Raw genomic sequence first — 15,416 nt, 5'->3', positions numbered from 1 at the left:
ACATTTGAGTGGGTGGAGGTTGGAAATACCTGTGACTTCAACCAATAGAAAGAAGGTTCTTTCTTTTCCTGCATATGTGCAACTGGAGGACTCTTGCAACACGGGAAAAAGAACAAGTTTCATAAGGGGATGCAGCTGATCCATATGTTGAAAAGGTGACATTGAGAGGCACTAGGAGGCTGCAGTCATTAGAGATTGCTTTCTGCAGGTGACAGAGGCACCAAGCAGCTGACGAGGCTTGCCATATTTGGAGGTTTGTTTCCAAGGGCTCAGATCTAAGATGTTGCAAAGAGATTGTCAAGGCTTGCCCAGCCCTCAGACCATTATCTCTATCATCCTTGTGAGCACCAACATTGTCAAGGGAATCATAGAGTTGTAGTGAGATACCTCACATGGCAGGAGCAGTGCAATAGATGGATACAGATTATTTAGGAACCACAGGCTGGGAGGCAAGGAGGACGGGCTCTCTACTACAGAGAGAAAAGGCTTGAATGCATAGAGCTCTGCAATGGAAAAGGTAACAGGCAAGTCAAAGCTCCAGGATCATAGGGGAAGTCAAAAGAGGTAGGCAGTGATAAGTATCTATTACACACTGCCTCAACAAGAATAGGAGATGGACAAAGCTTTATTTAAAGAACAGAACAAAGCCTCATGGATTGGAGGCTGAAGCTCTCATGGTGGGGTCTTAACCACTCCAATATCTGCTGGAAGGGTGGCATGTTGGTGTGTAAGACATCCAGCAGTTTTCTGGAGTCCATTGAGGACAGTGTTTTTACACAGGTGATACATGAGATCAACTACAAAGGCAATCTGCTGGGTCTTCTATTCACAAGTAAGGAAAAACTGGCTGGTGATACAAATATCAATGGAAGCCTTGGCTGCAGTAACCATATGATGATGGGAATATAAGATTCTGAAAGAATCAATGAAGGCAAGTAGCAGAATAAAGCAGATTTTGGCTTGTTCGGGGATTTGCTTGGCAGGATCTCATCAGAGGCTGCCCTGAAGAGCAAAGGAGACCAGGAAAGCTGATTGATCTTCAAGGACACCTTCCTCAAAATGCAAGAATGGCTCCATCCTGGTGTACTGGAACTTAAGCAGATATAGCAGAAGGCCAGTCTGATTTAGCGGAGTCAGAACTCCTGACTGAACTCAAATGCAAAATAGCAAAACTACAGAAGGTGGAAATAGAGGCAAGCTATCCAGGAGGATTACAGAGACACTGCTTGAATGTGCAGGGAAGGGATTGGGAAAGCAAAAACTCAGTTGGGATTCAAATTGGCAAAGGACCTGAAAGATCACAAGAGCTTTTATATGCAAAACAAAAGGAAGAGTAAGAAAAATGTGGGCCTATTGCTGAATAAGTTGAGGGACTAGTGACAAAGGGTGTGGAAAAGGCTGAAGTACTTAGTGTTTTCTTTGCCTCAGTCTTTACTGGCAAGATCTGCCCCAGTCCCTGGTCCCTCCCAGGTCCCTGTGCCTAGTGGCAGAGTCTGGGGGAGTCAAGTGCTACCCATGGTAGAGGAAGAGTGAGTTGATGATAACTCAAGCAAGCTGGAAGTACACATGCATGCAGTACTGCTGAGGAAGCTGGCCAATGTCGCTGCAGGGCTGCTCGCTATCATCTTTGAAAGGTCATGGTAATTAGGGAAAATTCCTGATGACTGGAAAAATCCAAATGTCAATCACCTTCAAGAAGGTTGAGAAAAAGTACTGTAGGAACAACAGGTATGTCAAACACACTGCTGGATCCAGTACACAGGATCTGGTCCTACATCTTTTCCACTGTTCTAAAGTTCCCTTTGTAATTTATGTCTAGCAGTTAAAATGAGCCAGAAATGAATGAATACCTAAACCAGATGAAGCTGATTTGCAGTGGGGAACTGCAAACAACTGTTCTATGGCTCTCTGAACTTGTTAAGACAACACTAGTACAGCGATCAGGTCAGAGCATGCCAAAGGCAGGGGAACGGCCCTCAGCTGCACTATCTCTAAGTTGGTCCTGAGCCCAGGGAGCCAGACCTCCAGGAGGGAAGATGCTGTCAGGGCCCTCACAGTGATACTGTTTAATGTCTTTATTAAAGACTGGAAATGATGGTTTGGAGAGCACTCTCAGTTTTGTGAATGATACCACTGAGAGAAACAGTTGATAAGGTGTTCATGTCCAAAGAAGAGCAAGAAAACTGGTGAAGGGTCTAGAGCACAAGTCTTACGAGGAGCGGCAGAGGGAACTGTCATTGTTTAGCCTGGCGAAAAGGAGGCTGAGGGGAGACCTTATCACCAATGATCACCTCAAAAGTCTGCAGTGACAAGGCAGGTACAATGCTCTGTTAGGTAGGTTCGAAGCCAAACCAGAGGGTCTGAGCCAGGGTCAGGATCAAGAAGGTACAAGATCAGGTGCAGATGTAGATGCTACACAACTGTAATGTAGCACAGGCAGGGGCCAGCAGCACAGCCTCAGCTTAAAAGCAGCTCCCAAGGGAGTGGAGGGACATTTCCTGACTTCTATCTTGCTTCGCAACAGCTCTTGCCAGTGAAGGAGTTGACCTTGAACTAAGCCAGCTACACTTCTTAACTCAGCAAACTAAATTACTAGATGAGGGGAAATGTGCTCAGGAACCTGACAGTGCCTCATGAAATTCAGCAAAGGCAAATGCAAACTCCTCCATCTGGAATAGAATACTGTAATGGCACAGGCTGACTATCTAAAAAGCAGATCTGTAGCAAAGGACCTAGGGTTACCTAAATAACAAGAAGATAAGCATGAATAAAGAGTGCACTTCTGCAGCAATGCAAGCTTAAACACAAATTGGGTTGCATTAGTAAGAATATAGCTAGCAGGTTAGTTGAAATTCTTATTCTCCTCTAGCTGGCACTTGCGAGACTACATTTGAAGAATTGTGTCAAGTTTGGGGCTCCCAAGTAAAAGAAAGCCATTGACAAACTGGCAGCAAGTCCAGTGGAGGCCATCAAGATGGTCAGAGAACAAGAGCACATGCCATGCAAGGAGAGGCTGAGAGGCTGAGAGCACTGAGCTTGTTTATTTTTAATACAAGAAGGCTAGGGGACAGATAACTGCTGTCTTCAACCAAGCAGTAGGTGGCAACAGAGAAGATGGAGCCAGAGTTCTTGGATATGTACAGTGAAAATATGAGAATCAACGAACTAAAGTTGCAGGACGGCAAATTCCTGATAATTACAAGTGAAGAAAAAGTCACCATGAGTATGGCCAAATATTGGAAGAAGATTACCAGAGAGGTTGTAAAGTCTTCAACTCTGGAAATATTCAAAACTTGCCTGGACAAGGTTCATCAGCAACCTAAATTCAATGTTGGATCTAACTTCAAAGCTGACCCTGCTTAAGGCCTCACAGTGGTTTTGGGAGGATCAGAGAAGAGAGAATTAGATCAGGTCACCTTCAAGGACCCTGCCAGCCTAAATTACTCTGTCATGCATCTCATTGTCAGCTCAGCTTTTAGGAATGTCTTAGAACATATTTTGAAAGTGAGACTTGGAAACACGGTCCGTCTGTAACTTTTATTACAAGGTTATGATGAACCTATATATACTGTTCATTATAATGAAGAATAGGTATTGATGGCTCCATGTCCACATGGAAAATGGTGCCATGTGTGCTTCTGCAGGGGTGACCAAGGTCTGATGCTATATAATAATGCCATTAATGATCTGAATGATGGAATAGGGTGCATGCTTATTAAATCCGCAAACAATGCTAGGCTGGAAGCAACTGTGTGTACATTGGAGGACAAGATTAGAATTTAAAATGATCCTGACAAACTGTAGGAATGGTCTGAGAAAAACAGGAAGTTGTTGAACAGACAGAAGTGTGAGGCATTACTTTTAGAAGGCATACTAAATTGCACAAATACAGGATGTGGCTCATCCAGCTTGTTTGTACTTCTGCAGAACAGGATCCAGGGGCAACAGAGGATCACAAGCTGAATAAGAGTCAACAATGTCATGTTGCAGCAATAAAAGCAAACACTGGCATTTTTTCTTTAAAAGGTGTAGCCTGCAAGACATGTGAAATAGTCTTTCCACTCTACACAGTACTGTAAAGTCTCAACCATAGTAGCCAGTCCAGTTTTAAGCACTACTTCAGGAGAAGAGTGGGAAGTAATGTCAAATAATACTCATAGTTACTGTAGGTTCCTGCTGATATTGGTATTTTGGTAAACTCTTGAGTGTTACCTTATAATAAAATTAGGCCATCAAACACATATACTTTGTTGACATAAACCAGCCTATCAATTTTAAACCTTCCATTGATCTCTATTCCTTGGTGTACTATAAATGTTAAGTCCTTAAAGTTATAATTTAATGGTATTTGTTTGGGAAAATGCCACTAATGAGATAGGAGAGCTTGTGATCCTTTTTGTCTCCTGTTGTTGGTAATACTGCGGTATATAGACAAAATGTGTGACCAGCATCCTTTCTGGCTAAGCATTTATTTGGTTCCAAGTAGCTGAAGTATAAACACAGAGAAGCATATAAAATAAACATCATTTGCCACTGAATTAGGTCTTTTTCTTCAACAAATAGACATGTATAATAGCAACGATTAGTTTGTTGTATTATTGCAGAGAATGTTTCCACCAAGTTAATTTCCATCATAAGTTATTGTCTAGAAACACATTAAAAGAAAACTGTCAGAAATAACAATAATTTAGCTCATACATATGGAACTTAAAACAATGCTAGCTTGTTGTATCATTTTTAAGACACCTGAACTAATTTTGTGAGAGTTACATGTTTTTAACCCTAATCAAGAGTTAGGAATTTATTAAAAAAATATATTTTGCTAAAAACAGCACATGGAAATCTAGCTGTAAAAAGTGTCTTGGACTAACAATGGCAGTATGGACTGATTTCTTTGTGAATTGGCCACACAGCGATGAACATCAGAGGATAATTCTTAAAGTTAGCTGGCAGCTTGGCACATTGTATGCAAATAGAGTGCTTAACAAAGAGTAGGGAATATAGGGAGAGGAGAGACTAACATGATATTTCTTAAGATCCTCACTGTTGTCTAGAAAATAGATCTTTATAGGTCCTCGTGTTACCAAATTCCCATTGTGCAAGAGCCAACAGTATAGACTGAAGCATCTACAGATCAAGGAGATGAGATATCAACGACAATGAAATGAGAAATCAGTTATGGAGAGAACCAACAAAGAGGTCAATATTAATAATTTGCCTTCATAATAATTGACCTAATAATAACTTCAACATTCAAAATTACCACAGTCATTTCAGTACTGAAAAGGCTTTTATGGTTAAGTTGGTAAAAAAAATAAAAATGATAATAAAATGGCTGAATTGATTAAGAAGCTCAAATGCATGGTTTTAAAGCAAGGTTGGTGAATCAAGCACAGAATAAACCTTTTCAAAGCCAAGAACATAAAAGCTATGCATCATCACAACAAATTGTGCTATGTTTTCTGAAATATCATGAATCCTGCTATTTACATCTATGCATCTTTTACTATGATTGTACCACAATGAAGGCAATTAAGAAAAAAAAAGACAAAGTGAATACATATTTTCATTTAAGAGTTATATTTGAAGTGGATCTGGTTACTGTTTAACTACTTCTCAGACTATTACCTCTTTTTACTCTAAAAGCTTACATTTAATGAATTCTTCCCAGTTGTATTTACAACCATGAGAACAAACATAATGTCTATTTTATTTTTACTACTCAGAGTGTAAAAAGCAGAGAGAATTTTAATTGTGAATAATATAAATTTCATATAGATATTAACTGCATCTTTGTTAAATTAAAATGAATTATTTGGATAAACCTATTGCAATAAAAATCAAAACAACTTAGTGAAGTCATACTGGCTTCATCTGCTTCACTGTGATTGAAATGTGTATAATCTCACTTAGAATGCCTGTTACAGTTTTTCTGAAATTACACAGGGTATAACAAAACTTGCCTCTGGAAATACATGCAAGGTATTTTTTTTCATGTTTTTTCTCTTTCAAGATTAAAGAAAAGGAATTATAGAAAAAGCAGGTAGAAATCATTTACAGTTAGAGTAGCAGGAAATTCTAACTTCAGGTTTTTTACTTCTGGTTTAATGCACCCTGTCGTGTGGAAGTTTAAAAACAGTGAATGGAACTATTTGGTGCAATACATACGCACAGCAGGGTAAGTTTAGATGCTGTGATGGCCTTTCAGTTTGTATTTCCTAGCTTTTTATTTTAAACTTATAAGAAATCCTGGTTTTCAAGAGAAAGGGGCTAATAGCACTTCCTGAGCCTGGCACAGGAACAAATCACATTATCCTTACTCATGAGAATAGTCTAATTAAACACAACAGGAATCCTCGTATGGACATGGTAAAGCAAGCAGTATTTTGATGCCACTGTGGCAGATAAATTCTCTAACTCTTTCAAACATGGTTTAGTCCTGATCTACATCATTTCACTATTAAAAACATTTTTTTTTGCTAAGATTTAGTGTAAACATGCCTGTACAAAGCAGTCCTTATTCACTTAAGTAGTTCCATTATTTGTAGCCAAGAGTCTGTCTTCTAAAGCATGTTTTTTCAAGCTTTCTCAGTTGAATGACTACATAATCTTTTTACCCCCCCCCCCAAAAAAAATAAAGTGGTCTTAATACAATTTATTTTACAACTGAAATAAAAATTGAGCTAAAACTTTAAACAATTAATTGTTAGTTTATTTTCTCCCCCATCTGTCTGTTTGTTGCAAGGATAAGAACATGGATACATGCCTTTTTCTTTGGTTTTTGAAATTAGATTTGAGACTACCTTCTGGCATTTATGGAGAATGGATGCTGAGAAAAATTGCAGAATATCAGAATAGAAATCTCCCATCATCTACTACAGGTGAAGCAAAGGTATGTTCTGGGAGCAAAGGCATTGTGCTCACTCTCTCATTTCAGTGGGGAGCAAGTGTTGTGAACGGTACAGAAAGGGGTGAGATCAGATCCTAGCATCAGTCTTGTCTTTTGTGAAGGATAAAGGAGCGCATAGCATCCTTCCACACATACCGTCTCCCGCCACACCTAGTCTGGGCCTGTGTCAGTGACTGATCCTGCAAGTCGAACTGAAAATGGTTACAATTATGCAAATATTGGGATTTGCTAATGCGCCTTGCTGAACAGGGACCCAACTAGCCACCTCATGAATGAAACTGTCACTGACAAATTCACAGTCTTTGTACTAAATATGGCAATATCAAGGAGATGAGACAAACATTATTTTTAAGGGAAAGAAATGAATCATGGTCTGTAGCATTTCTAGTGTATGTACTCTATTTTAATTTTCAATCTGATGAGGTGTTAAAATGGAAGCAAATGAACACCAGAGCTGCAATTACCAAAGGGCTGAGATTAGTGTTACAAATTTGTTGTTCTTTCAGAATGCCAGTGCTACAATAGTGTTCACATGAGTTGATGAATGGCTCAACTCAATGAAAGTTTGCTTATCAAAACCAAACACGGTTGATTAGAGAAGACAGCTACTTCTTAACAGTGTTCCAGCTTATAAAAATAAAGAGAACATGATTTTGTGAAAATGTATTTGTAGATGTGGATATGGGAACAATAAAGATGAGAACTGTTGGGTGTTAGCTCCTAAGGGTGTTACAATTTTTAGTGACTGTTAAAGAGTTCTAGCCCTAGGTTTCAGTTCTGCAAAAAAAGGTCATATATTCTTGAATTTTCAAAAATACTTACATGTATAATAACTACTTTTTTTTTCTTGTTTTACTTTTTTTTTTTTTTTACTTTTTAAAATGAAATAAGTTTACACAAACTTGAGGACTTCCAAACTCTACGAGGTTACCTGGTTGCCAGATAGGATCATTAAGAACATGAAATATTCCTTTCTGAAATCAAGATGAGTAATTTTGGGCAGCCTAACTTGAACATTTGCATAATTGGTTGATTTGTAGACTGGAACAGTAATTTAACATTCCCACATAGTCAAAAGTTTTACCTTTTGGATTGGCTTTTTTTTTTTTTTTTTTTTTTTTTTATGGGGAATGGGGCAAAGTAAGGCAAGTAATGGAATCTTTCACTGACTTTTCCAAGTTAAGGATTTTTGCCTAGGTTTTTCTGGAGAATCTTTCTAAAAGCTTCTGGAACAGGACTTACTTCAGCCAAGGATAGAAAAGCAAGTGCAGTTAGAAACAAATTACTCCATCAGCTCATCATTATCCACTAGCCAGCAGATATTATGCCCAGGACCCACTCTGTGATATGCAAGAGCTTCTCCTCCACTACTGTTGGAATCCTGCCTGTTTACCTCACTGGAACACCCCTCTTTCGGGGTTTAAACTAAGATGGGCTGACTCCGTAGTAAAGCAGTTAAGCACATGCATATCCAGTTTTCCTAGTTCTGCTATGGGGCTGGTGGGAATGGAAACTTTGGCCCCTCCATGAGTATACAGAATTAAGAGTGTACCTTTACTCTGAGACATATAAGGTTGCTTGTGGATGGTGGCAAATTGTAAAGGAATTACCTTCCAAGAAAACTTTGTGCTTTGTTATCTCCCATAACCAATCTTTTGGTGTTTCTCCTCATCATTTGCAGCTTTCTGAAATAATGTTGGCTCTGTGATTCCCAGCTAATCACTGTTTTAGTCATGTCTATGAATCTGGACTATGCACACTGTCAAGCACCTATGGACCTTGCAAACAAGTAAATGTAATTTTATTTACAAGAATGTAGAGCTAATGCATCCCACAGTACAGAGCTGAGGTCTTTTTCTTCTCTTGGTCGAACTTAGAGCAGTTGCTGTAAACTGGAAGGATGTAGTGATCAAGTCCTGCTGATTCATTGTGTTTATGCAGTTTATTATCTAAAGCTGGATATAAGGCGGACCAGCAATCCAGCCAAATTCCCAAATTTGGGGTTACAGAAGAGACAGGATGAATGGTATTCTGAGATAAGGGGACAAGATTTGTTGTAAAACTCAACTTTGCAATGAGTGTCACTACAAAGCCAAGACAGAACAGGGATGGATTATCTCCAGCACATGTAAAGCAAATGTATACAACTTTATTCAAACAACTATCTGAATAATTTGAGCCTCCTCAAAACACCACAGGTACTTCTGTTTCTCTGATATAATACTGGAGATGGTTGAAAAAATGCTCATTGCCATGAGGCATCATTGAAACCAAGGGCCTCGGTAAAACTTCCGTCGACTGGACATCTCTGTATATAACACCATCGCCAAGAACCTGGAGTGCAAATATTAACAAGAACTCTGGAAAACCATTCCTCTCCTTGAACGAGCAGCACACAAGCTCCATGCTGGCAGACCCCAGGGGTTCCCCTGTCCCTCCCCGTGCCTGATGGGATCCACAGCTCAGGAGCCCCTGCACAACCCCTGACGTCCTCCCTCAAACCTGAACACTTGCTAAGACAGAAGTTGCTAAAAAAAAAAACCAAAACACCCCAAAAGGCCAGACACTTTTCCTCACACAATAGCATGCGACCAGTGTGGGAAAGGCACTGAAGAGACCACAGAGGCTGGAAAGCGCGGGAGCCGGCCGAGGAGCCCAGCCCGGGGGGGCAGCCCAGGGCCCCTCCCCAGCAGGGTCCTGGAGGAGGCCAGGAGGGGGCAAGTCTCCGCGACGGCTGGCAACGGCCGCCAACCCCGCCGCGGCGGCCGCCGGCCCGCAGCCCCGCGGGCAGCCCGAGCAGGGGCGCGGTGTCCCGCCCTTGCCGCAGGGGGCGCCCTGGGGTGGCGGGGCGAGGCCGGGCCCTCGGCCGGGGGACGGCCCCGCATGGAAGCGGGCGGGCGCCACCCTGTCACTTCAGGCAGCGTTGCGTAATCTCCCCGGAGCGGGTGGGCGCCGGCCCGCGGCGGCGTGCGGCTCCCCAGCTGGAGGCGGCGGCCCCGCGCCTCGGCGCCGTCCCTCACGCCGCCGCGGTGGCAGCGCGGCCCCCGTGCACCTGCTCACCTGTCTCCCGGCCGGTTGGGGGGGCCCGGCCCGGCCACTCCCCCCGACGGGCTCGGCGCAGGCGCCCTAGCGGCTACCGCAGGCAGGGGGCGGCAACATGGCGGCGTGAGCGGCGGCGGTTTCGGCTCCACAACAACAGCGACAGCGGCGATCGCTCGCGCCGCCGTCAGCTCCGCGCGCCGCTCGCCTCCGCCGGGCCGCTCCGCTCCGCGCTCGGCGGCGCCCGCTCCTCCTGCCCCGCGGCGGGGAGGCGGCCCCGGCTGGGCAGCCTTCGGCTAACGGGGCATCGGCGCCCATAATAATCCCTCATTATAGCGGAGCGGGGGAGCGGCTCCTGGGACGGTGCCTGCGCCTCGGGCCGGCTCCCTGCGGCCCCGCCGGGTGCGACTGCGGTGGATGCGCGACTCGGCCCGGCCGGGCAGGGAGGCGGCGGCAGGTGCCGGTAACGGCGGGGGGTAAATGGCGAGCGAGAAGCCGGTGTCGGGGCCGGACCCACAGCCCGTAGGACTCATCTCCGTCGGGGCCGGCGGTGGAGGCGTCGGCGGAGGCGGCAGCAGCGTCGCGGTGATGGGGGAGCTGAGGGCGTCGGGCTCCGGGTCCGTAGTGCTCCCCGCGGGGATGATTAACCCGTCGGTACCGATCCGCAATATCCGGATGAAATTCGCCGTCCTCATCGGACTCATCCAGGTCGGGGAGGTCAGCAACCGGGACATCGTGGAGACGGTGCTGAACCTGGTAAGCGGCCGGGCACCCCGCCCCGGTGACGCCCCGGCGGGCAGAGGGCCCCTGGGCACCGGCCGGCGCAGCCCACCTCCTCCCCCCCACCGCCCCTGTGCAACCCGAAAGGGACCTTCATTTTCCCAGCCCCTGTGTCCCTCCTACACGCACGGCCCTTCTCCAACCATCTTTCCTTCCCAAACTCCTCTTGTTCCTCTCTCTCCCCGTTAATGCCGCGACCTGCTCTTCTCCTCGTCGTGCGTGTGACAGAAGCCCCCTCGGCGCTCCCTAAACTCCACGCAGGACCCTGCCTAGTACAGACAGGCCACTCTTCCCCTTCCCAGTGCCTCCCCCCGGCCGCGTCCTGCAGAAGTGGAGTGTGTGCAATTCACCATGTAAAAAATAAGGAGATTAAGTAATTCACAATTTTGGGTTCTGGATGCTGCCCTGTAACCTGGTGGCTTCCTCACTGAAAGGAGAATGATGCGAATGTAGTATCTGTTTTTAATTGGAAAACATTAAGAAAAGCAGCCTGAGCTGGTATCTTTTCTTAGTGGCTGAAGCATGTGAAGGGTTTAACCCTGGTAGCTCAGAGCTAGTTGAGTATTTTATGTAGAGGAAGGGGGAGGAGGGAGATTTTTGCAAGGATTTAATAAGCTTTAATATCTGTAATAAAGAGTTAGTTGTATTGCAGTATTGTATTGGGTTTGCTCATGTCTTAATAATCTGCCATGCTTTCCAAAACACATTCTTGTCTGCAAAGCAAATGCTGTTGCTAATTTTGTTTAAGGTCTGTGCATTGCAAAACACTATTGTATGCTGGTAAATAGCTTGAAACAAGGAGAAGATGCTAAAATGTAGCTTCCTAGTCATCTGCTCACTTCATGGAGTGAAAGAGTTACTGCAGGACTGTATGACTTAATGTTTTTGCGCTACCTACACCAAAGCCTGAGGAACCTACAGAAGCCAAACGAGTGGATCTAAAAATGAATCACTTTCAATTATGTGCAATTTGGTGCTGCTCCTGAATGCAAGATTTGCTGCAGCAAAGCTTTTGAAGCAGTTCAGTCAATGAAATATTCTCAATTTTTGCATATAAAATAGGATAGAAAAATGACTGCTCAAAACTGAATGGCAATTAATTGAAACTGCCTTTGTTTCAAATGAGTTTAATGCTTCTAACATCCACTCATTTTATACAAAGTCATGTAAAGAATATATTTTCTTTCAAACACTTTAAAAGGTTGCATTCTTCTGTTTGACAGTTATTTGCATTTGACCTAGCACAGACTGAATGGAAAAGCTGCAGCATGCAGTGAAAGACATGGTTTGGTCAGATCATTTTAATATTTATGGCTTGTCTGAACACACAGGGTTAAAGCCCTAATAGTTTTGTGAATATGTCAAAACAGTAATCTGGTATATTTCCCACTCTTCTCTACAAGATGTTTGACACTTAACTGAAACGTGATTTGTAAATTTATTTTTATTTTTTTTACAAGTGTGGTACAAGTCATCATAACTTTATTGGATTATTACCCATTCCTTTAAAAGTAGCACTTGAAATAAGGGAATGACATTTTATTAACTGGCTTTACATAGATCATGACAGATACAAAGATGTTTAATCCTTTTCTGGTTTTCTTTCTTCTTTCATTCTTCTTACTGATATTTAAGCTTATTTTAATCCTGACTGTTAATGCATCAGCAACTGGACTAACATTGGTTTGTCTTTGTAGAGGGAGGTTAGAATGTGTTTTTGGTATTTGTGTGGAGGACATACAGTGCTTGTTACAGAGCTTGCCTATAAGATCTACCTACTAATTAGTTCCTATTGCTGAAAACTACGCTTATATTTAAAAATAAATGCAAGACCGTTTAAGAGCGCTCTCAGCATCGGGAGATGTATATGAACGTGAAACTGCTTGGGAGTCTGCTGCAGTAGCGTTGCATTCTGGATCAGTCATTACTTAACAGATGGACTCTAATATACAATAGTCAGTATTCTAACAGCAGAGAGAGGTTACATTGTGTCTGCTAATCTTTTTTTCTTCTCTGGGCAGTGAATGTTTCAAACTTCTGCTTGTATATTTGAAACTTAATTTACTCACGTGTGAAACAAACATAGTAAACATGGCAGATACAAAGTAAGGCTGATGGCATATCCCTAAACTACTAAACATTATCTGATTCTGTATTAAGGATTTCAATAGCAACTTTAAATAAAATTGAGATTTGTATTTTAGAAGCATTCTTTGGGGGGTGGCTGGGGGTGGAGAGAACTTGTTTTGGTTTTTTGGTTTTGTTTTTTTGTTTTGTTTTTCTTTTCCTTCAGCGTTTACCTTTACTATTTCTGAATGACTTTTTATGGAAGAGTTATAATGAGTGGACGGTGTTTAAGAGCTGATCTCAATCTGATATGTCAGTTGATATGTTAAGTCTCTGAGAGAAATATAACCTATACTATACCACATTGGGTATCTATAAGCACTTTGGTAATAGATTTTTAGTGTTGGAATTCTGCATGACTGAGACTTGTTTTATTATTAGAGAGAATCAGAAGTTAAAGATGGAGATATGTTTTTCATTTTCTTATCTGAGTTTAATGCTCTCTTCTGTGTAAAGCTTAAATAAGTCTATTCATTCTTTCTGCATCTGTCTGGAAGCAGCAGCAAATATCTCAGACAAAACTTTGCTTTGGCTTGCCCTAGTCATGGAGATGGTCACTCTTCTCTTCTGTTAAGTTTTCCTCTTAGGGTTTCTCTTGGGCAGTTTTTACTTTTAAATGTTTGTTTTGGTGTCCCTACACTGTGGTCTCTATCACAGTGCATTTCAAAGGTTACTTCATGTGGTACCTTCTGATGTTGATGGACATACTGATTTGTTATACCTGTGAGGTGATGAAGTGCTTTTTATGCAGTGTTGAAAATCTTTTTCCGTGTCTAATACATCATTGGATTTTCAGCTTTGCTAAATTTTAACAGTTGACTTTCAGCTCAGACAGTATGTTGTTCTTGGGCATGCCTACGCTGTTTATAGGATTAGTTGTTTCTCTTGATGCTTTTCTTTTTCTTAGTGACACTTCTTTTCCTCTGAACTTACTGTGTGTTCAAAGTTCGGTTATACTGGTGAATTTGTTTAATGGAGTATCACTTGGTAGAGTTTTTAGTGCTGTCTGTGTTATTTTTCATTGTTCAATGTTACAGTGAAAGACATAATGGAGAGAGGGTTCAGCCTTTTGCATGCCAATGCCTATGAACTACTTAGAGTTATCAAAAAAACTTCCTAGTGTTAATGCTATGAAGGTCAGAAGATGTTAAGAATCTGAGCTGAAGGCTTTTCTAGAATGATTTTATGGAATATTGTATTCTTTCTACATTTCTGGAAGCAGGAGGGAACTCCTGATTGCACCTCATGCATCCTTCAGTGATGGTGCTTATTTTGATTTTGGTCCATGGGTTTATTGTGAATTCCCAGATTCAACATGCTCTTTTTGAGATGTGTGCTCACTGACCCTTGTGTATGGCAAAGCACCAAACTGGAAAAGGCTTTTCTTGCAAACAACATAATCCTCTAATTGCTCGTAGTGATTTCTCTTTGGGGATATTTTGACACCAGTTCTGTGCTTCTATTGATGAGGAGGCCTTTCCCTTTTAAACAGCTCTGTTAGTTTTCTTAGGTTACTGTCAAGGATGTTGTTGCTATGATAGATGTACTTGTTGTTATTCTCCATAGTTCCGTTGTTTCTTGATACCCTTTTGTACTTATGGTATGTGTTAGACTGATGTTTAAAATAAAGTTCTGGACCATGTGCTCCAGCAAATATGATTTTAAGGTGGAAGTGGGTCAGTCTGTCCGCCTGTATTCTTCTACTTCAAGTGTATTTTTGTTTCACTTATTTCCTAGTGCAAAATTTCCACACATGACTTTAATTTTTCTATAATGTATCTCGAATGGCCTTTCCTTTCATTACTTTTACTGACTTGCTTCCTTAATTCTCTGCTTTTCCACTATTTTAATGGTCTTGGGAATTTTTCCTTCAGTGTATATTTTGAACTGTCTCTTGCCTGGCCAGCTTTCATCAAACATGACTACATGAATTGCATTGTTTCTTAGCTTGTTGAAGGCTTTCTCTGTTCCAGTTTGAATTTCCTAGAACTTTTGATTTTGAGTTTTGTAGTGCTGATTCTATGGCAGTGCAAAATAAGAAAGGTGAACAGGAAGCTGCTTGATACTAAAAAATTGTGACTGGTGCTGACACATGCTGCTTGTTTTGCCTCTGCATCTTGAACAGATGATGTGATGCAGATTGGAACAGACTTCAATCTGATGCAGGTGTAGCTGACCAGGGTTCTCCTTGTGCAATCTGGAAAGCTTTTATATATGTTTTGTCAGGTTAGAGAGTGCTTATAAGAAGTAGGTCAAACACCAGGCATAGTTCAAAAAGTCTCTTGCTGTTCTTGTTGACTACAGCCCACGCTTCTGCCTAGCTCTTCTCGTTTTCTTGCCTGTTCCATCCTACTTCAGTGTTAGTCACCCATCACAAGAGGTAAGCCATTTTTTATAATGCTCTGTCACATTGTGTACTTGCAGGAGTGGCATTTGCAGCTTCAGAGCAAATGGATTGGATTATGCGAGAGATCCTTCTCGCCCTACGGGCTTTCCGTAGTAGTTGTCATGAGAAAAAATGTAAAGGGAGGCACACATAAGAAAGATTAATTTTATTTTT

At 42.2% G+C, this 15,416-nt stretch overlaps 1 protein-coding gene across 6 annotated transcripts in view; it reads left to right on the top strand.

The window, feature by feature from the left end:
- The first annotated feature begins 9,937 nt into the window (after positions 1-9,937).
- The window catches only part of NBEA (neurobeachin), a 524,026-nt gene continuing 518,547 nt past the window's right edge, over positions 9,938-15,416 (top strand). For 3 of the 6 annotated variants that reach the window (XM_075742002.1, XM_075742000.1, XM_075741998.1), the window contains exon 1: positions 9,939-10,705. In XM_075742002.1, the coding sequence (XP_075598117.1) occupies positions 10,430-10,705 (276 nt within the window). In that variant the 5' untranslated portion in view covers positions 9,939-10,429. Of the gene's footprint in view, positions 10,706-15,416 lie in introns of all 6 variants that reach the window. The other 3 variants (XM_075741999.1, XM_075742004.1, XM_075742001.1) reach the window with 2 other exon arrangements.

The sequence above is a fragment of the Balearica regulorum genome, chromosome 1, assembly GCF_011004875.1.
Source record: "Balearica regulorum gibbericeps isolate bBalReg1 chromosome 1, bBalReg1.pri, whole genome shotgun sequence".
Lineage (NCBI taxonomy): Eukaryota > Metazoa > Chordata > Aves > Gruiformes > Gruidae > Balearica > Balearica regulorum.
This window is presented reverse-complemented; position numbering and strand designations above follow the sequence as displayed.